This window comes from Lipotes vexillifer, unplaced genomic scaffold (genome assembly GCF_000442215.2).
Source record: "Lipotes vexillifer unplaced genomic scaffold, Lipotes_vexillifer_v1.1 scaffold1081, whole genome shotgun sequence".
Lineage (NCBI taxonomy): Eukaryota > Metazoa > Chordata > Mammalia > Artiodactyla > Lipotidae > Lipotes > Lipotes vexillifer.
Genome location: NW_006779039.1, coordinates 588,424 through 610,611, shown reverse-complemented (window position 1 = coordinate 610,611; position 22,188 = coordinate 588,424). Strand labels below are relative to the sequence as shown.

Below are 22,188 nucleotides of genomic sequence, written 5' to 3'. Positions count from 1 at the left end.
TTTGCGGTACGCGGGCCTCTCACCGCTGTGGCCTCTCCCGTTGCGGAGCACAGGCTCCGGACGCGCAGGCTCAGCGGCCATGGCTCACGGGCCCAGCCGCTCCGCGGCACGTGGGATCTTCCCGGACCGGGGCACGAACCCGCATCCCCTGCATCGGCAGGCGGACTCTCAACCACCGCGCCACCAGGGAAGCCCACCAGGAGACTCTTGATGCTAAGAGCCAGACTTGGACCTCAAATATTTCAGGCAAGTTTATGAATCAAATAACAGCCAGATATTTCTTGCCATGAAATACGTATCAACACATCTAACATTGAACTGGAGCTTAAGGTGGAAAAGACCAGGTGCTCAAACCAATATTTTAATCATCCAAATAAATCAGCTTACAATTACAAGAAAACATTTTTTTAAAAAAGCATTACTTGTTAGTTTTTAAAGGAAAACACAATGTAAACACTAAGTTGTCATTAACACCTTGGCTCTATTGAAGCAAGCGTTCTACAAGAACCAACACTGACAGTTTCTAAAGTTGAATGTACAGGACTTGCTTCCCAGATATTTCAATTTTTACCTTATTTCCCTTAAAGATTCAGATAAGAGAACAAAGCAAGACTTAAAACACAAGCTCTCAATAGACTAACATAAAGGTGGATTATTACAAAAAACTTAAAACTACTAAGCATTAAAGCAAGGACAACAGAACCCATTCATCTATATCTCATTATTAAAAAGTACAAAATTCCCTACAAGTGGTTACTTGTTACAAGGCTAATTACAGCTCTTGCCTGGAAATTGTTAAAACCTAAAGTTAGCAGGTTACGTGTCTTGAGGTTTTTGGCTGTCCTTTATTTTCTTATAGACTCGCAGTTTTTAAGGCTTTGAGTCTTTTAGAACTTGACCCGCGGGTTGGCGTTTTCCAGTTGTTCCTAACCGCACCCCTGGGTCCATAGGGACCCTGGTTTGGGAAACACAAGTGCCCCAGAGGGAACTGCTTCTAGAGACTCTCCCTCCTGCGGGCACGCGGGGAGTCAGGTTCGCCAAGTGGGTGATGATGTGCCCTCGGTGACCCCGTCCCCACACCCATTTTGCTTCACGGCCTGTGCAGAACCCCAGAAGGATTCAGTCCCAGCTCAGCAAAGCCTCGGGGCAGAGGACGGTTTGCCGAAGGTCAGCATTCAGCGGGCACTTCCAGAAGCCCTCCCAGCTTTCTCCTGGGGCCTGGGCCCTGCCTCGCCTCTGCCTCGGGACCCTGGGGTGGGGGGCACTTCCCCAACATGCCAGGCACTGCCTGTGCCCCAGCTCGCCCCGCTCAACCAGAACCTCCAGGGGGTGATGCCCTGATCCTCAAGGGCCACGGAATACTCCAGAACACGTGGGAATCTTGCCTGAGGGTTCTGTGTGGTCAAGCTTTGGGGGGCTGCTTTACTTCTTTTAAGTGATTTTGCAATAATTATAGATATATGAGAAGTTGCAGAGGAAGGTGCAGGGAAGGCCCATGCACCCTTCACCCAGCCTCCCCAATGTGAGCATCTTGCATAACCGGAGCCCAGCTTCAAAGCTGGGAAACCGACATCAGAAAACAGACACACTCAAGTGCTCACCCCTGGCTTCAAGTGAGCAGGTCTTCCTTTATTTGGCTCTGTATGAATATTTGGGCATTGCACCAATTCAGATTCCTGCTAGTCAAGAGATACCATGCATGGAGCGCATGGAAACTTGAGAGGAAAAAAAAAAAAAAAAAAGCAATCCTGTGCATTTTTTCCAGGATTAAAAATAGCACAATGTAACATTTGAAAAATGTTAAAGGACAAAGTTGAGATGAAAATCTCCAATTTCACACTAGAGATAAAAACAGCTCTGACAAAGAGAATGTAACTTGTCTTTTTAATTTAGCTACATTTATCACTGTTATGTCTTGTGGGAGCAAACATCTGAAATGACAGCAGATTTTAGCTTTCACTTAATTAGCCCTTATTTTTAAATGGCACTTATATAAAGATGCACTGACTTGCTTTAAACATCTAGATTGGATTTATTCTTACTGAGTAGAATCTATAAATAATGAGTGATTCATGAGTTTCCTTCTTTGAGGAGGGAGAACTGTCTGTCACCGAATTAGGATTCCCTGATCTCGCGACGGCCCCTCATGGACAGCCTCTTCTCCCAAAGGCTTGTCAACAATGTCGTGTCTCAGAAGTGGATGTTTGAGAGTTAGATTTATACAAATTAAAGATCATTTAATAGGGAGTCGGTTACAGAAGAAAACAATTTTCACAGTATTGAGGAAAATAAATCGATAAGCTATGTAGATGCAATAGTGCTTTCAAATGATGCTGCCACCACACAAAGGCATGGTCATCAGTGGACACGATTTACTACAGCTCTGAGGACCTAGCCTTAAAAATTCAGGAAACTGGTCACTAACTCTTTCCTGACAGAATTTTGGAATGTTTGAACAGGAATCTAAGTGAGCATTTTTTTCTAATTTGATTCCCGAAATTCGCCTTTTTCAAAGCTTCCATCTACCACTGAAGGAAGCAGCAATGTAAAATTATCTCATTTTCATCTTTTAGATTACACTTAAGAAATAAGACCCCTTCGTCTAAGAAAAATAATTCTTTCGTTCAGGTTAGGAGAAAAAGTCTAAAATTTTAAGGAAGAACCATAGGAGGTGCTGAAACTTGGCAGAGTTTATAATTGTAAGTAACAGCTTCATGCTAGATAGGGATTTCAGCCTCTTTTCACACGACTTGACATAGTTAATTCATACAACTGCATCAAAAGTAATTTCATCCAAAAATCTGACAAAAGTCTCATAGGTCAAAAAGCAACTCGCCTGTCCTATTTCTACCACTTTCCCTGGAGAAAATGGCTTTAATATTCTTGAGTCACCCTTACCTTCATATATAAATGTACATATTCATTTTTTCAGGAAAGGACTACAAAAGGACATTTGAAATGTCATTTGAAAGCATTTTAGAAAAAGGACATTCTTTACTACTTGGCCACAATCATAACCATTTAAGGCTGACATTTCTCAGGGTTCATCCACTGCACCCCGATTCTCACTGTAATTCTCTCTCCCGGCAATTTTGGTCGCATCAATGAAAATGCCAATGATCACAGCCGGTCTCCCAAATAAACCTCTCCCCAGGCCAGAGCTCCAGGTCTTCGTAGCCGCCAGCCCCCCAGATACCCATACCTGGTTGTCCCACAGACACCTGCAACTCAGCACAGCCCAAATGGAACTTGCCCTCTCTGCCTCACTCCCCTCCTATGTTCCCCACCTTGACCACTGGTCCCACCATCGACCTGTTTATCCAGGCTCGGTTCTTCCCTCTTTATCATCCCATCCCCCCTCATAACTATAACCAGTCAATCAACAAATTCTACTGATCTTGTCTTCTAGGAACATTCTCAAATCCATTCTCTCCTGTCCCTGTCCATTGCCCTATTTCAGGGACTCATGATCATACACCAAGGCAACTAACAAACATCCCCAGAAATGGACTACTGCCCCTCTCTATCTACTCTGCATGCTGCAGCCCAAGGAATCTTTTTGAAACAGAAATCTAATCATGTGACTTTCCTGCCTAAACCCCTTTAACGGCTCCCCTCGCCTTCAAATAAAAAATGAAACTTCTTGGTGGGGCACATTAGGCTCTGCAAGCTTTGGCCCCGCCTTGCCCTCCAGTGCCATCTCTTGCTGCCACCCTCACACGGACACCAACTCCCGGACTCTAATCCACGTGTGGGGGTCAGCCTGTGTCCAGCCCCTGGACACCTGCACATACTGTCCCAGCACGCTCATCTTTCAGGATTGGCCCCCTCTAGGAAGCCCTCCTCGACACCAACCCACTGACTTTCCCCTCTCCTGACACCCTGTGTATCTGTATCTGTATCGTATGCATTTGTTCGTCCACATCACCCAGGAAAACTGTGCTCCCTCTGGGGACAGGGAGTGGTTATCAGCTCCAACTCCAGCGCGCGGCTGTAATGTAGGCATCGTCTAAATGTCTGCTGACCAAGACTAGGGATGAAAGGAATGAACAAGAGAAGGAACAAAAAGGGGCTTGCCCTACCAGACATTACATCTTACAAAGCCTTGATAGTCACAAGACTGTTACTGGTGCATGAAGAGTGACTGATGCGTGAAATGAAACATTCAGAAATAAAACCAAATACAGAGAGGAATTTGGTGTGTGATAAAGGTGGTATTTCAAACCAGTGGACTGGTCTTCAAATGATGTTGCAATAAAAGGGGGAGAAAGAGTTGGATCCCTATCTTACAAGGCAACCCCAGATAAATTCCAAATTGCTCAAACATTTACATGTTTAAAAGGAAAGTATTAGAGTAACTCTGACTGGGGAAGACCTTCCTACCTGGGATGTAAAACCCAGAAGCTATAAAAGACAAGTGTGCAGAAAACAGGTAACCTAGCAGGTCTGAGACTGCTGTCCTTACAGAGGCCTGTGGCATGGTTGGCCCCTGGCTGGCAACGGGGAACCTGGATTTTGGGAGAGTGCCCACCACTCCTTAACTGATACGAGTTTAAGTTTATGGCACCTAAAATGTTTATACCAACAACGTGCTTTGAGTCGAACCCCTACCTTCCTTCTGGGACTCTGGAAGTTTGGTATGTGCTAGGCAGAGGGTGTCTACGTGACCAGCCCCCTGGTTGGTAACACTTCCCACGGGTTGTCACAACTTGCTACTGTAGGATTTAAGTGTGTCCTCGTTTCCCCCCAACATTGCCCCACGCACCTTTTCCTTTTGCTGCTTTTGCTCTGTATCCCTCTGCTGTATTAAATCATACTTGTGAGTATAACAATATGTTGAGTCCTGTGAATTCTCCTAAGGAATCTGAACTTGGGAGTGGGCTTAGGGACCCCCATCTCTCTCCCTCCCTCCCTCCCTCTCTCTCTCTCTCTCTCTCTCTCTCTCTCTCTCTCTCTCTCTCTCTCTCTCTCACACACACACACACACACACACACACACACACACACAAAATTGATAAATTCTACCAAATAAGTATCTTAAAAATTCTCCACAGCAAAAGCCACCATAAGAAAAGTCAAAAGATAAATGGGAAAAATATTTACAACTCATAAAGAGTTCCTACAACTAACAACAACAAAAAAGACCAAAATCCCAAAAGAAAATGGGCAGAAGCCAAAGAGAATGAAGAAACAGAAATACAAATAGCTCAAACCAAAAGATACTCAATTTCACTCAAACAGGATAAATACAAAATAAAACTAGGAATCTACATTTTCACCTATTAGATTAGCAAAGATCAAACAATTAGAAGGTATACTGGATTGGTGTGGTAGGCAGAATAACGGTCCCCCAAAGATGTCCATGTCCTAATCCCTGGGACCTGTGTTATGTTATCCTACACAGCAAAGAGGAATTAGGTTGCAGGTGGAATTAAGATTTCTAATCGACTGACTTTAAGATAGGCTCTGAAGACGGAGGGAGAGGCCATGAGCCAAGGAACATGGTGGCTTCTAAAAGCTGAAAAATGGGTCTCACGAGCTAAAATCAAGAGCCTCCAGAAGGAACACAGCCACGCTGAGACCTTGATTTTAGCCCGTGAGACCCATTTTGGATTTCTGAACTCCAGAACTGTCAGATGACAGACTCATGTTTTTAGAAGTCACTACGCTTGTGATAATTTGTTACAGCAGCTATAGGAAACTAAGACAGTTGGAGAGGATGTCTGGAAACAGGCACTCTGACACACTGCATGTGGGAGTGAAAGCCAGTACCTCTTCCATAAAGGGGAACTTGGCAATATCAGTAATTCCACTTCTAAGAATTTATCGTACAACATACATGGACACGTACAAAATGATGTTTATGCTAGGTTATCCATTGTAGTAGTTTGTATAATAGAAAATGATTGGAAATGATGTCAATATCCATCAACAGAGGATTAAATAAAGTATGATACAGTCAACAGAATATTGTACAGTCATTAACAGATTGAAGAAGCCCATTTGGTAGGCAATATGTATTGGCTACCAAATTTAAAAAGCAAGGTATGGAAGAGCATATGTAGCATGCTCCATTAGGGTCCAAGGAGGAAGGAATATAAATAACAACTTGCCTGCATATGCCTAAATATCCCTAGTTGTCTGTGAGGAGGGGAATGGCATGGCTGAAGGGTGCTGGGAGGGAGTTATTTTTACTGTTGTGGTTAGTTGGGCCTACTACAATATAACAAGATACCACAGACTGTGTGGCTTAGAACAATAAACTATTTCTCACAGTTCTGGAGGCTGAGAAGTCTGAGGTCAAGGAGCCAGCATGGTCTGGTTCTGGTGAGATCCGCTTCCTAGATGGCCTTTGTGCTGTACCTCACGTGGTGGAGAGTGTGAGTTCTGGTGCCTTCCTCTTCTTTTAAGGGCACTAATCCCATCATGGGGCCCCACCCCCATGACCGCATCTAAAGCTAACCACCTCCCAAAGGCCCCACCTCCAAATACCATCACACTGAGGGTTAGAGCTTCAGCACATGATTTTTGGGGGGACACAAACATTTAGTCTTTTTATCCTTCCTGACTTTTCAATCATGGGCATACATTAGCCATTTTTGAAAAGTTTAAAGTATTGGGTTGGCCAAAAAGTTCATCCAGCTTTTTCTGTAAGATGGCAAGGCTTTTTGGAAAAAAAAAAAAAAAAAACGGATGAACTTTTTGGCCAACCCAATAAATGCTTGCTGCATAAATGCCCTAGTTTCTAAACAGCAGAATATTCTTATTGGTCACTTGGTTGCTGCTAGCTCCTATTCATTCACTCTACTGCCGTTAGTAGATTCACTTAACAAACATTTACTGAGGGCCCACTTACGAACAAGGTATTAAGTAGAGAAAAAGATAAGACACCACCACTGTCTTTAAGGAGTTAGAAATCCTCCAAAGGAGACAGATGAGGAGAACGCAACTACTGCTCACGTAAAGAGGAGAACGAACGGTAAGTTCCATGAGAGGTACAGATAAAGTGCCATGGGGCGCCAGGGGATGCCAGGGTTACTTCTGGACAGATGGGCCTGGAGGAGTGGTGATGGCATGTGAGCTCCCCTGGAAGGGAAAGACAACTTTGGACAGGGTAACGACGACGATGGCAAAAAAGTCACAAATGAGAGCCAAACTCAGAAAACACGTGGCCATCAGCAAACACCTCGGTCTGGCAGCCAGAGCATAGACAGGAAGAAAACCAGGAGACCATGGAGAGATGCAGCCCCACAGTGGAGGAGACAGAGGTTTGCGTTTACACTGACAGGGAGGGAGGAATGGCTGAAGTTTCGGAGGTGAAGGGATGAGATAAGCTGAACTGCATCCCAGGGACAGCGACCTGACAGGAGGCACGTGTAGAAGTGGGTTGGATCGGAAACAGAACAGAAATAGGAAAACCAGCAAAAGCACCATCCCCACAGTTTAGAAAAGAAGAGATGGAAACCTGAACTAAGTTGGGCTGGGGAGGAAGAATCCCCTGGATTCAGTAAATGTTATGGAAAAGGGAAATCTCACAATGACCTTGATTTTGGAGGAGGAGGAAGAGGTGGAGAAAGAAGTGACGGCACTAGAGAAACTGGGAGCTCAAAGGAGGCTTGAGGGAAAGATGAGAGATTCATTTTAAACAAAGGTTTAGGCGTCAGTTGAAGTTATGCAGCAGCTAACGGGAAACATGAAGCTAAGAAGGCAATGCTGGTCAAAGTGAGAGGGAGAAATACAGCTGAGGGGATGCACGGAGCAAGGAGGAGGGGAAGCATGGACTTCTCTAGAAAACCCATATTTAGATGACAGAAGGAAGCCGAGGAACTAGTAAAGAAAAGGAAGACCAGGAGATCAAGACCTCAGAAGCAACAGGACAGGTAGGTGGCCGGCAGTATGATGGTCTAGTTGCTCTAATTGAGACTTCTGCTGACAACATCTAAAACCGCTGGATAAAACAGAAACCCTTTTTAAAAGTGCATTTATGAGTCAACTAGGGAAGAAGAAATACTCAGAAGCCCAAGCCAAACTGCGAACAGAATGCAGAGAGCAAGAGGAACACGTCGGCTTCCCTCCAGGGCAGGACCGGTTTTCGTGGCCTCTCCGGCTCTAGGAGAGAGGACGTAACACCCCGGGCCTGCCCCAAGATGCCAAGATGGGTGTCAAACTGGAAACTTCCTTCAATAACGCTGCGCCCTCAGGGTGGGGACAAACAGGAAGCAAGCACCTGAGACTCCGAGGGAACTTACCTGTCTAGACGATCCGTGCTGAGTAACGGAGCCTGCAGCACAAGGCAGCCAAAACTCATAAAGCTTGGATGGTCCGAAAAACATCAAGCAGAGAAGTTAATCTGTGACTGTCCCAGGTTGGGAGTGCCCCCCAAATGCCTGGCAGAAGAAAACGTAAAACTGCCTTCAATCCCAGCCTCAGAGTCTTCCCATACATAGATAAAGGTCCGAGGAATGAGTCCACAGGCAAAATCATCACAAAATAGCCCAAGAAAGTAGGCTCCGCGAGCCAGCAGATAAGACGGCAGCAGGCCAGGCCCGGCTGAAGAGAGAGGGGGTAAAGGAAGTAGAAGACATAGCAGCCCCGAGACAAAGGGAGGCTCCGAAGATCCTGCCTCTGGACATTTGATGGGCATTTTATAAACATTCTCTTGCAGCCACTCAATATTTTTAAAAGACCTTTGAATGGCGGTGCAGCGGAAGAGGCCAAGTCCTCCCAAGTAGCAGGGTGGGCAGTGGGGCAATAAGGGAGGACGTGCGGGCGGGCCATGAGCGCTGTGCTCGTGGGCACGGAGGGCAGCGCGGGGGGTGGTCCAGCCGGGACCACGGTCCCTGGAGATGGGTGCGGGGAGGACGGTCGGACACATCCTGAGGCCGGGGGGAGAGGGCAGCGGAGAGACAGCCACACAAAGAGAACCGAGGGCCGAGCCTTGGAGGAGGCACGAAGGGAGGAGATTTAAAGGCATGATTAGACCCTCAATTAGCCAAGTTTACCGTTTCCTCAAGGAGAAAAGGAAACGGAGGAGAAACCACACTTCCGTCTCATGCCGCATCCAGGCAGAGAAGTGTGGCTTCTCGTTCAACTCCCAGCTGAAAATGAGCTTTTCGCTTTTAGCTATTAATTCTGTAATCAGCCTAGAAGGTAAGAGCCTGCTCCATTTCAGCCTGGTTTACAATCTCAAAGCAATTTATAAAAATGTCCCCGCCTTCTGAACTGAAAAACGAAGGCACAGGAAAAAGTACCCTATGCTCTTCATTTTCTCTTCGTAGGGTCATTTATACGCCTCATTTAAATGGTCAAGAAAGATGCACAGCCCCATAGCCCAGCGTAGTAACCTTTATGGAATTATTTTTGTAGGCAAGCGCCATGGGAGTAGAGCCAGAGAGGGCACAAGGGGAAACGGCACTGCTTATGCCACACGGCAGGGCGTGACGGGGTTCAGTGAAGCCCAGGAAAAAGGGAAGGGCCCTGCTCACTGGTCGCCACAGAAAGGCCTTGCGAGCCTGTGGCTTCTCTCGAGATTAGAGCCAGCGGGTCTTCTCTCCTGTGCCCATCTCCACCGCCCATAAGATGCCCAAATTTATCAAAACAAATAAATACCAGAAAACTGTGAAACTCTATGACTGCCGATTAGCTCACAGAATAACAAAAAGTAGGAAGTGCTGCACTGCGGAAGACGTGAATCCCGAGAGAGCTACATTACCCCGCACGCAGAGCCACCGGGGCAAAGGAAAGAAAAACGATTTCTGAAGAATTCCGTGTATCGCATAGCATCGCTGCCCATATTTCCCATTTCTACTTAAGATGCTTTCTGGGTTTAATGCCCTGAAACTGAAGACTTTCGACTAATCCTTTAGCAAACGTACAGGCAATGGTTTGTTAATAAGAATACTGACCATTATCTGTAGAGCATCTTTCTTTTCAAGGGCTCAAAGTGTCCCACATATGATCACAATTACTTTACTCACATTCTTGGGAAGACTGGGTTGTGGTAATCATCCTTACTCTCTGCACCTGCTGGGAAAAATGGGGTGCTAAGAACAGAAGTGCTGACGTTTATTGGGCACTTACTGCGTGCCACGCACTTTTGTGAGCACTTTCCGTGTAATCCTCACAAAACCCCGGTGAAGCAGAGAGTGTTATTATCCCCATTACAAATGAGAATGCTGAAGCACAGAAATATTACACGATTTTCGAAGTCGCCGAGCAGGGTCTGGGCCTCCGGGAGCCTGGCAGCCAGGTCTCCGGTTCCATTTCCTCAAGCGCTACGTTTTCCTTATGTGAGACTACAGGCCATGAGTTTAGTCATACACTCAAGCCCTTCACTTAAACAAAAGTCAAGAAAATCCACGCAGGCCTATAGCTATAAAGATAGATTTAAGTGACTGTATTGGTGCCTAAATTAACTTAAAATGCATTTTATTCTACATATTCTACCATTATCTAAAAGACTGCTCACCAAACTTTCTAGACTATGATTAACAGAAAGCCATACACTTCACACCATGACCCAGACACACACACACACACACACACACACACACACACACACGGATAACTGAAAGAAATCTTTCATGAAACCATACTTATCTACATTATGTGTTATGCTCTTAATGTTTTCTATTTCATTAAAAAATGCTGGTTACAACCTAGTCAACTGATTTCATGACTCAATAATACAATGGGATTCAGAGTTTAAAAAAAAACTCCCATCTAAAATTTGAATTATCTCTGACTATCCCATCTGAGTAAAAACTGAGCAAACAGTAGAGGAAATCAATGAAAGAGGAACTTTGGCCTTGAACATCCACTCCAACAATTAAACTCTTCATTCTCCTGTAGTGCTATCAGGCTCTGTTCATATGTACACAATTTTTGTTCCTGCTTTTAAAAAAAATTACCATCATATCAGAGGCATTGCCACATTTCTTATCACAAAAATGTAGCATTTACTTAGAATTGGTATTGAGTTACAATGCAGTTGAGAAAACGGCATACAATTTCTACTGTTTGAAAAGCAAAGCAAAAATAAAACAAGAAAATAAATGCTTTGGTGGAAATAGAAAATGTAATCTAAATAATTTTCAAGTCTTAATGGATTGACGTAATATAGAAACAATCAAGGTAATGGTCTGGGGTCCACTGTGTGTGGCTAAGTTTAAAATTCAAGTTCAATTCAAAGTTTAAGTCTCCCTCACACCACCACCCACACACACACACACACACACACACACACACACACACACACACACACACACACACACACACGGATAACTGAAAGAAATCTTTCATGAAACCATACTTATCTACATTATGTGTTATGCTCTTAATGTTTTCTATTTCATTAAAAAATGCTGGTTACAACCTAGTCAACTGATTTCATGACTCAATAATACAATGGGATTCAGAGTTTAAAAAAAAACTCCCATCTAAAATTTGAATTATCTCTGACTATCCCATCTGAGTAAAAACTGAGCAAACAGTAGAGGAAATCAATGAAAGAGGAACTTTGGCCTTGAACATCCACTCCAACAATTAAACTCTTCATTCTCCTGTAGTGCTATCAGGCTCTGTTCATATGTACACAATTTTTGTTCCTGCTTTTAAAAAAAATTACCATCATATCAGAGGCATTGCCACATTTCTTATCACAAAAATGTAGCATTTACTTAGAATTGGTATTGAGTTACAATGCAGTTGAGAAAACGGCATACAATTTCTACTGTTTGAAAAGCAAAGCAAAAATAAAACAAGAAAATAAATGCTTTGGTGGAAATAGAAAATGTAATCTAAATAATTTTCAAGTCTTAATGGATTGACGTAATATAGAAACAATCAAGGTAATGGTCTGGGGTCCACTGTGTGTGGCTAAGTTTAAAATTCAAGTTCAATTCAAAGTTTAAGTCTCCAACTGAACGCACTGAGTGGTGAAAATACTAATGGGGAAGGAGGCAAGAGAGCTGGGGCTGGTGTGAAAGAAAAAAGCTCACTCACACACCGCTCACCTCATGGCTGGATTTAGAACCCAGCTCTCTTGGCCTCCAGACACCATTTCAGGAGGCAACAGCAAGTTTGCTTCTGGCTTCCAATGCCAATAACAATCACTGAGGTAATCTGCAGCTGCTCTAACAGTTTCAATAATATTAACAAAGTGATATTTTTCAAGCAGGGGCCCTCTGTATTGTTGAATGCAATCAGGCTTAGATTACGCTTCCAGGAAATCCCTTTCTGGCACACTCTCGCATTCCCCCAAGTGCCAGTTTGGAAACTTTTCTTCCCCTCCTGTCTCAGAGGAATAATTGTCCCTTCTCCTTTCCCAAACTGCCCTACAAACTGGCCTTAATCCCATCCCCCTCTGCCTTCCCCAGGATCCCGCTCAGGAAAGGAACCCTTCTCTCTCTTGCCCACAAATCTTCATTCACCTTTTTCGGATTCTCAGGGAAACACATCTTCCCTCAACCTGGCCGCTACCACTATTTTTGTTTTTAAACACCACCTACTCTCTCTTTAAACCTCTACCCACTGGCTCTGCTCCCCTCTACCCAGACCATCCTCTGTGATTCAAAAAAGTTCGCTAAGTGTATGCCAGGCACTGAACTCGGCGCTGGGGAACAACATAAGGAAAGAAGGTCCCAGCTTCAAGCATCCACAGCTAGCGCGTCCAGGCCCCAAGGAACTCGTAGCCATCGAACATAAAGGACTCTTCCTGAGCCTTGTCTTTGTCCCCGCAGCCTCACACACCCATCACTACCTTCTCAGACCTCTGTCTGCCTTCGGCCTCTGCAGACGCCACCCTGCAGGCTCTCCCGTCACCTCTCTAACCATCCTCATTCACCTTGCTGGCTCCTCTGTTACACACCAGGGTTCCTCACCTGGGACCCACAGGTGAGCTTCCAAGGGGCTGCAAGCCCCCTAAAATTTTATGTCAAGTTTTGTGCATAGCGCATCTTTCAGGGGATGAGACACCCTAATTTACACCGTATCACCAAAGGAATCCATGACTCCAAACAGATTGAGAACCACGACTCTAGATCTACACCTCTGGACTCTCTTCTGAGGGGCAGGCCCGCAATTGCTGCCGTAAATTCTGTCAGAAGATGCCAACTGCCCCGCAAACAAAACAGAACTCCCCATTCCTCCCTCCTCGCCCCCTCTTCCACCTGCTTCCCCAAACGAAATCCTTTCCTCACTTCCCTGCTCTGTCATCACTCAGGCCGCAGACCTCAGAAGGAAGGATGACTCAGCCTTCTCCCTGTTCTCCGGGATCAAACTACTGCCCAAGCGTGTGGGCTCCGCCCGCCCGCATCACCTCCGTCTTGCCTGGCCCTCCCTCCCTCTGACTCCCCTCCCAGCTTCATGAGCTCTCCTCTCCTAACTGCTCTTCGTGACGTTGTATTCAGTCCCATCACTTACTTCAAAACCCTCAGCAGGTCTCTGCTACTTCCCAGGGTACAAGTGCCTGACTCCGGCGGGCCGGCCACCAGATGCGCCCGGCTTTCCTCCTCCCCGCTACACTCCAGCCAAACATCGTAAGCTCTCAACACTTCCAGCTTTCCCTCCCTTATGCTGAGGGTCAGGGTCTTGTCTCTGCCTGAAATGCCACCTCCTCCACCATCCTTGCCCACTGGCAACGATGACCATCCTTCCAAGGCCCAACACAAATGACTATGGATTCCACGCAAGCTTTTCCAATCTAGGCTGGACCTGTTCCCTTCCCCCTGGGAATCCCCAGAAGGCTTCCTCGGCCTTTCTCTTACAGCACTGAATATCAACCGCCCTATGTCGGAACCATACACATCCGTCATATCACTTCTGTCACATCCCCAAATGGGAGCAGATATCATTCATCCTACTACGACTTCTCAACTGCCTTCATGGCTCCCCAACACCGCCCAACACACTACTCTGAAACGAACCTAACTGATGAAATAGCTGCACACATTGAATGGAAGAGCAGGGGCTAATATTCCAAGGGCCATGTCAATAGCTGATCTGTTTTTATCTGTATCTTGTATTGTTTTGGTGACTAGTTTTGTTTTCTTTTTTTAAGATGACTTTTACTGGTTAAAACTTCGAGAATGTAATTTTCCAAAAATTTGTATGAGCAATTCAGTTCTCATTTTTCTCTCCAGTTTTTCACTTTACTGACTTCCTAAAGAAAAAAGTAGGGATTCCCAGCACAGACACGAAAAATAAGGCAAAGCACCATAGGCTTGAGAAATCAACCCCTCTGTGGACCACTCCAATGACAGTAACCCAGAATCCTATGCTCTGGTACTAGATCCACAATATCCAGAAATCCAGCCCATCTGTTGCCATGGAATGGACTTTTCCTTCACTTTCTACTAAACCTGTGTTCAATAAAAAAAGCCGTCATTATACAACTGCCATGCAGCAGTCATTATGCTGAGGTTAGAGAGATAAAGCCTGATCCCCGCCTTGATAAGCTTACAGTATAGGAGGGGGATGGGTAATTACTACATAATTATGACATAAGGCAGACTGAGGGAGATAAATGCTCTAGTAGAAGGACCTGCAAAGTCTAACAGGTTGAGAGGTAAGATGAACTCCCACCAGGGAAAGCACATGGCATGGGAAAGGACCTAGGACTGAGCAAGATGGTGGAGGATAGGCTCTAAAGAGATGAGGGGACCGCAGGTAAAGGGGACAGGAAAGCCAAAGTTTCCCTGAGTTGAGAAAGTTCTATGTATACCAGAGAAGCACAGGGTGGTCCTCTGTGGTTGGAGTCTAGGGTGGAAGCCATGGGAAGTCACCGAGAATTTTTTGTGTGTGGAGAGTGGGACATAGAGTGACATGATCATACTTAAAAAAAAAAAAAAAAAAAAAGACAACAGCATTGTGTAGGATAAGTTGGAAGGGAAGGAAACTGAATGAAGGGAAGTGAGTTGGGAAGCACAGGGAGAAATGGGAAGAAATATTTGAGAGTTATTAATAAGCAAAGCCTACGGGATTTGGAACTGATGCGGCTACAGGAGAAGTAAGGCAGGGGAATGAGAAAGTTGACTTCGTACATAAGACACAAGGCTGTAATGTACAGCACAGGGAATATAACCAATATTTTAGAATAATAACTTTAAGTAGAGTATAACCTGTAAAAATACTGACTCACTGTGCTGTACACCTGAAACTAATACAACATTGTAAATCAACTAAACTTCAATAAAATACATAAATTTTATGCCTGATTGGGGTGGGGAATTGACTTCAGGTTCTGGAATCTGAGCAACTGAGGATCATCCAAACTGAGGGAGATGTAGGCTGAAGAGCAGGCCTGGTGACTGCAAAGAGGTCAGGGAGATGCTGAGCCTATGATTCTCACAGGCTTCCAGAGGAAGCTGTTTGAGAGGCTCATGAAGATTCACTCAAGGCCAATGTCAGGGCTAGATTTAGAAATCACCCATACAGCAATGACAGCTTAAGCTATGGATTAAATGAAATCATCAAGGCAAAGTGAGTAACATGAGAAGAGGGCTGACAGGGAACCACCACCAAGATGTCTACCTTTAAGGAGAAGACAGAGGCAGTGGAGACTGGGAAGGAACAGTCAAGATGGTACAGAAACACAGAAAGCAAGACTTGCAAGAGGGTGGTCAAAATTATTGAACGCTGAGGGGAGATCAAAAGCGAATGAAGATTGAAGTGAGTCACTAGATTTGGCCAGTAAGAGGTCTGAGTTCCAAGAAGGTACTTGCGATAAAACTGGATACTAGAATGGGCGGGAGGAATGAGGGAACCGGAGATGTGGACAGCCTAGAATATTCTTTCCAGAAGTTTGGGTTGAAGTGAGAGATGGGACAGTAGTTTAGAGGAAAGCTGGTCCGACACTTGACCTCTTTTTAGGGGAGTAAACTCTCAAGGAGACAGAAGATACCAGAGAAAGGGGATGACTGATGGAACAAGATTGTGTAGGAGACGGACTGGGGCCTCAGCTCGAAGGAGGTTTGAAGAAACCTGCTACGTGGGGCTTCGCTGGTGGCGCAGTGGTTAAGAATCTGCCTGCCAATGCAGGGGGCACGGGTTCGAGCCCTGGTCCAGGAGGATCCCACATGCCGCGGAGTACCTAAGCCCGTGTGCCACAACTACTGAGCCTGTGCTCTAGAGCCCGCGAGCCACAACTACTGAAGCCCGCGTGCCACAACTACTGGAGCCTACACGCCTAGAGCCCATGCTCCACAACAAGAGAAGCCACTGCAATGAGAAGCCTGTGCACTGCCATGAAGAGTAGCCCCCGCTCGCCACTAGAGAAAGCCCGCGCACAGCGACGAAGACCCAACGCAGCCAAAAATAAATAAACAAACAAACAAACAAATAAATAAATAAATGAACAAACCCTGCTATGTGAACCATCTTTAAATCTCTGATCATTTAAGGCCAGATATGCAAAACCCAAGACATAACCCATTCCCTCACTGAATTTTCATGGATTAGATGTACATTCTCACCTTCATAGGAATTCCGAGGATGTGTTCCCATTAAACTCTTTTTATCCTAATAGTTTAAAATTTTTAACATTGAAATATCTTTTAAATCACATATTTAATCAAAAACTGAGAAAAGACTAAGAATGTATTCAACTCTATGATATCACTGCATTTCCTGGAAGCATCACATTTGAATCTACAATCAACACATGACTCATGACGAGTACTCCAGATCCTTCTAGACCACCACAGTCTTTGTATAATTGTCCTTTCCATCAACCACGAATTTCCTTTGATGGAAACAACTGCTGATGAAATTTGGGAAGAGAGAAGCCTTGTCTTGCTAGAAAAAAAACTAAGCCTTCACTGCCCCAAAATAAATAAATGAATACAGATAGATACATGATAGATAGATAAAAGACGGGCATAGGAAGAAGAGCTCCATTACAAAGCAGCTCTTCTATTTAATGATCTCTTTCATCACCTTCGGTCTAGCTGGAGGCCTATTTGCTCCATACTTAAAATAAAGGCATACGTTTATTTATTTATTTATTTAAAGAATTATCTTTGAAGCATTATTCCCCTGCTCTCCCCTTAGCAGATGTCTGCTTCCACATTTGTTTAAAGTCAAGCAGAGAATCCTGTGACAGACCATAATGGAAAAGAATACGAAACAGAATATCCATATATATATGCATAGTCGAGTCACCTCGTTGTGCAGCAGAAATTAACACAGCACTATGAACCAACTCTACTTCAATAAAATTTTAAAACAACCATTTGGGGAAAATGCTAAGAACACTATCAAAAATAAAATCAATAAATCTTTTGAAATTTACATTTCAAGAAGAAAAACAACAAAGTCAAGCAGAGGAGAAGGAGGGGGTAAGAGGACAGAAAAAAAGAAGGCAAGATCAAGGCAGAATATGAAGGAAGATGGTTTGAAGAGCAAGACACGTGGAAAGCTTTATTTCGGTCCCGTGGTAGAACAAAGTGAGATTACTCAGTCTACTAAATAGGAAGGAACAGCTCTAGGTATACACAGCCCAAAACTTGCTACGGACTAAGTCATAGGTTGTAAGTAATTAAATGCATAATAAGTCTGTCCTGCCAAATACACAGTAAACGCTATCGAATGACATTTAAAGTGTCATTCCTTAAAAATAAATAAAGAAACCTCCCCTGTCCAGTGATGGCCTGCAGCACCTAAGCCACGAATCTGCATTTGAGAAGCACATTGGCTTAAATGGCACTTAGGCTCACTCTCGGTTCCCAAGTAGGGGGCGACGAGCTCTGGGATGTGACGTCACAGTGCTACACTGACATGCTCATGGTCACCTCGCCACCTTCTGCCTTTGGAAGAGGGCTGGCCCAGGTGGAGGGCAGGCTCGGGGCTGGCAGGAGTCACCTGGGCTGAGCCACCCCACAAAGACTGGCAGGGCAGAGGCCCGCTCCCTCAGGGAACGGGTCAACCTTCTGTAATAAACAGCCTCGTCCACACATCACACTGGGGAGCGCAGCACAGAGAGGAAGGAGGGGACACCCAGAAACCCTCTGATGCCACCGAGGAGAACCCTGGAATTTACCAGACTGTGGGCCAGGGGGAAGGCATATCTCGTGAGGATCTCAAACATATCTCTTCTGCTGTGGCCCTCCTGTTTCAGCGCGAACCTCAGGTTTCTCATGTCCTGGGGGCAGAGGAGAAATGTGCCAGTTCAGTCTGCAAATCGAGTCACATTTGTTAGCAAAAACCTTCTATTCAGGTAGAAGACTGACTTACCTGAATGGGCAATAAATCTAGACTACTAAGAAAATTACTTTGTTTTGTACAATATTTTGAAACATCCGGTTTAAGAACACCTGAAAATATTTCCATCAGAGTCACGATTGTAAAGACAAGACAACTCGTGTTAAAGAGTAGACAGAGCTAAAGTTCACTGGATAAAAAGAGAAATCAAACCTTGCCTTGCGCATCATGTCTGTGTCTGTCTACTCTGACTGGTTTCCGAGGTATTTAAATTATAAAACAGTATTTTATTCTTAGGACTTTTCAAATGTGTATCTGCCATAAAACATCATTTCAAAATTGTCAAACATGTCATTAAAATACAGAAGCTCTCTCCCTCTCCCCTCATGCTTTTAACTTTAAAGTCTCCCTTTTAAAAATCGGGAAATGACTGGCATTTTAAGCTCTAATACAAGTAATGTTAATACATTTTTTTAACTAAACAATTTTACTTTCACAGACTTCTATAAAGAGCACATTAAGGTGCCCCATAGTAGGAGTGACTATGCTTCTAGGAACTAGGAATTAATGCTCAAAACCAGATTTTAAGGATAGTTTCCAACACATATCTCTTTAATAAGCAGGAAAACCTTCTTTTAAACCAAATTCAAATAAAATAAGCTCCCTTAAATATCAATTTGTATTACACAGCAAAAGATATAACATTCTAACTTATTTTCGAAGCGGGCGGTTTTTGAGGTTGTCTCTTAAATCACTCATGGTGCTGTGGCTGAGTGATGGCTGTTGCCTTCTGCATTGCACTTTCAACACCTCAGGAGTGAGACAGATCCAGCCCCTGCCCTCTCGGATGTCACCATCTTCATATTTTTCCAAGTGCTTTTTCATTTGTTACGCCAACAGCATTCTTGAAGCTTCCTAAGTCTTCAACATGTAGGAGCAGCAAAGGCCTTGCCATACACATCCCAAAATGCAAAGGGGAGTGAAGGGAGTGTACGGCAACAGGCTCTCAGACCCCTCATCAACGACCCAAAACCGATCTCTCTGAATACAGATGGCATCTACTGGGCCTCGCCAGCTCCAGGATTCCATGCTTTCTTTTTTAAAAGCACATAACTCAATAACATCCAAAAACTGATTCACGACATATTCCAAGAACACTGGGATACCAGTTGTCTCATGATGCAAAGCACTAGTCAAGTAGAAGGAAAAATAATCATTTCAATCAGATGACGTGCTTTCAAGGGGTTTGCAACGAACCCCAAGTATAGCACCGGCTAGCTGAGTATCCCCAAGGCTCACAGACGTATGAAGGATTTTCTTCTGACCAGCCTTGGTTCCGATGATAACTCTGTAACATCACGCTCTTAACCACTCAACCAGAAACTTATCTAGACCATTTCTAGATAAATATTTATTCTGGTCCATCAGTGATTCAAACCACTACTTTCGATGTGCCAAAGTACAAGTGATTCAAGCGACTTCGTGTGGCCATCTGATTCAGATGTAATTAAAGGACAGAAAGAATCACTACCTTGTCTTGCCAACAAGAAAAATGAAGTGGAAAAGGCAAATGACTCACAGGTGGCAGATCACCAAGTCTGTAACAGAAATATGAGCATATACTGAGGGGTAAGTTGCACCTGGTCTCCTAGAGCCTGACCCATCAGGGAAGGACACCTGGAAAAGAGCCTCTTGGTAGAAGAACCTCGCAGTCAGACCTCTGGTGTTTAGCAATTGGGGCACTCGGCTTGGCAATTGAGCCACTCGGCTTGGCAATTGAGCCAAGCCTCGTGATAACAAATGAGTAAACACACCCCTGTTGCAACAGCCCCGGTGGGATGGTTTGGCTCTGCTTTTTTTTTTTTTTAAAGCTCTGAGTTGTCAGCAGGGGATGGCACGGGGCCTGGCGGGGAAGAATTCACAGATTCGGAGCTACCTTCTCCTCGGTTGCTAGATGACAACCACTGCGACTTCTATCCATCACGTGCAAGTTGCCACTGGCAAGCAGAAATTTGTCGGGGTTCTGTGTTCCTGCTGCGGTGAAGCAGCACGGTTGTACTGTGGTTACTGCCTGCAGGTGAAAGGGGACCTAAGGGAGACCGGAGGAGTCTCTGCCCCACTGCAGCAGATTCTCTTTCTGTCACCTTCAGGTCTGTTCCTGAGAAAACGGAATTCAACTCTCAAAATCCGTGTTCCCAGGGAGATAACTGAGTTAAAAGGTTGTGCTACAACACTGTTCTAGGCCATTGTCTTTGGGCTTGACACTAATTCCAAGAAACATACGTAACATTTGAGAATTATGCCTGCCGAGTTGTTCCCAAGACCTTTGTTCTTAAACAGTCAAAGGGTAAGAGTGTGCTTTGTCTTATTAATTTGGGGGGATTAACATTTAAATACAAGTTTTTCCCATTGATAAGGCAACAAATAGGATTTTTTTCAACTTGCTTAGAATGAAAGTCACTTTGAAATCATCAAAACCTCATTTTCCCTGGAGCACTGCAATATAACCCTCTCCTCCCACGGATTCTTTTACGCAAAATGCAAAAACCTTCCTTAAAAGTAAATCCCCACATTTCTAGGCCCAAAAGGGTAGACAGTAGCTGGGATTATAGATAAGGCATTAAGGGAGCTTGGATTCAACCAAAAACAACAAAAACAAGCCAAGGTGGGGAGTGAGGGAGAATTTCAGTTCAAGTCTCATCGTGACAAAATCCTTTGCTTTCTAATAGAGTGTACTAGTCTTGACCTTGTACAAACTGGAGACAAAAAGGTATTATCTTCATAATCCAAACAAAAGTACAGGAGATTGGCTTTAAGAAATCACAGTGCACAAGACCAGGAAAAGGAGACTTGGGTTGGGATTCTGACTCCTGCATCAGCTCCTCGGAGACCCATAGGCAAGGAAGCCCGTTGAGCAAATGTCTCATTTCCCATCGACAGAATGAAGGACTCGGATTGGCCAGGGGTCAGCAAGTTTCAGCCCAGGTCAGTCTTGGTGTGGTCTTCAAGCTAAGATTGCTTTTTATATTTTAAAAGGGTTGAGAAAAAACAAAACGCAAAGAAGAACATACGACAGAGATCCTGCTGGCCCACAAAGCCTAAAATATTTGCTTTCTGGCCCTTGACAGGAAAAGTCTGCTGACCCCTGCACTAGACTGATGGTCAGATACATGAAAGAGTCCCAGCCTCTGGGACCCAGCCTTCAGAGATTATCTGGGGATTTGGGGTAGAACCCAAAGCTTTACCTTTGTCAACCCAAAGAGGGCTTCCCAGGTTCCCTTCATGCATATTTAGCTGTGGGAACCACTGGGACAGATGATCTCCAAACCCCTTCTAGCTCTTTCTAGGACTGGGCACTGTAGTCTTCCGATACAGAATACCTGAGAAGGAAGTTTTCTTGCAAGAAGGTTTATTCTGTCGTTTGCAAAATGATTATCTCACCGGATTTGGATTCCAACTTTGCCATCTGTTGGGTAATCTTAGCTAAGTTACCGAACTCTTCTTAGCCTCAGGCTCCCCATCTATACAATGGGGACACCACTGTCCATCTAAGAGGACTGCCCTGAGGATTTAATGCAAAGCCCCTAGCACCTCTTTGGACCGACAGAGATGTTCAATAAACAGTTACTATTATAACTGGCTGAACGTTATTATCGCTAAATCTCTGCTGTTCCCCATGCCGAAACATAACAGGAGGCCACCATCTCTGAACACCGTCTAAGCAAAAGTGGGAGGGGCTGTGAGAGGTAAGAACACAGACTCTTCACAGAGGGAAAAATCTCCTGTATTTCTCCTTCCTGTTACAATGTGAAGGTGTCTGGCTGGAAACACATCACACGAAGGAACACCAGGAGCAGACTTGTGCAAAAACAAAAAAGTGTGAAATGTGATTTATGAAGTTTTCTTCCTAGTCAGTCAAGCAAACCAACTGACTGGCTCGGGTTCTCACACTTAAGGACGACAGCAGGTCCCTTTCATAGGAACTCTTTC

The 22,188-nt window shown here is 44.6% G+C and overlaps 1 protein-coding gene across 2 annotated transcripts in view; it reads right to left on the bottom strand.

Annotated features, from left to right (window-relative positions):
* MTM1 (myotubularin 1) overlaps positions 1-22,188 on the bottom strand; it is a 103,956-nt gene that overhangs the window by 37,076 nt on the left and 44,692 nt on the right. For both annotated transcript variants that reach the window (XM_007452115.1, XM_007452116.1), the window contains one exon: positions 18,038-18,139. In XM_007452115.1, the coding sequence (XP_007452177.1) occupies positions 18,038-18,139 (102 nt within the window). The remainder of the gene's footprint in view (positions 1-18,037; positions 18,140-22,188) is intronic.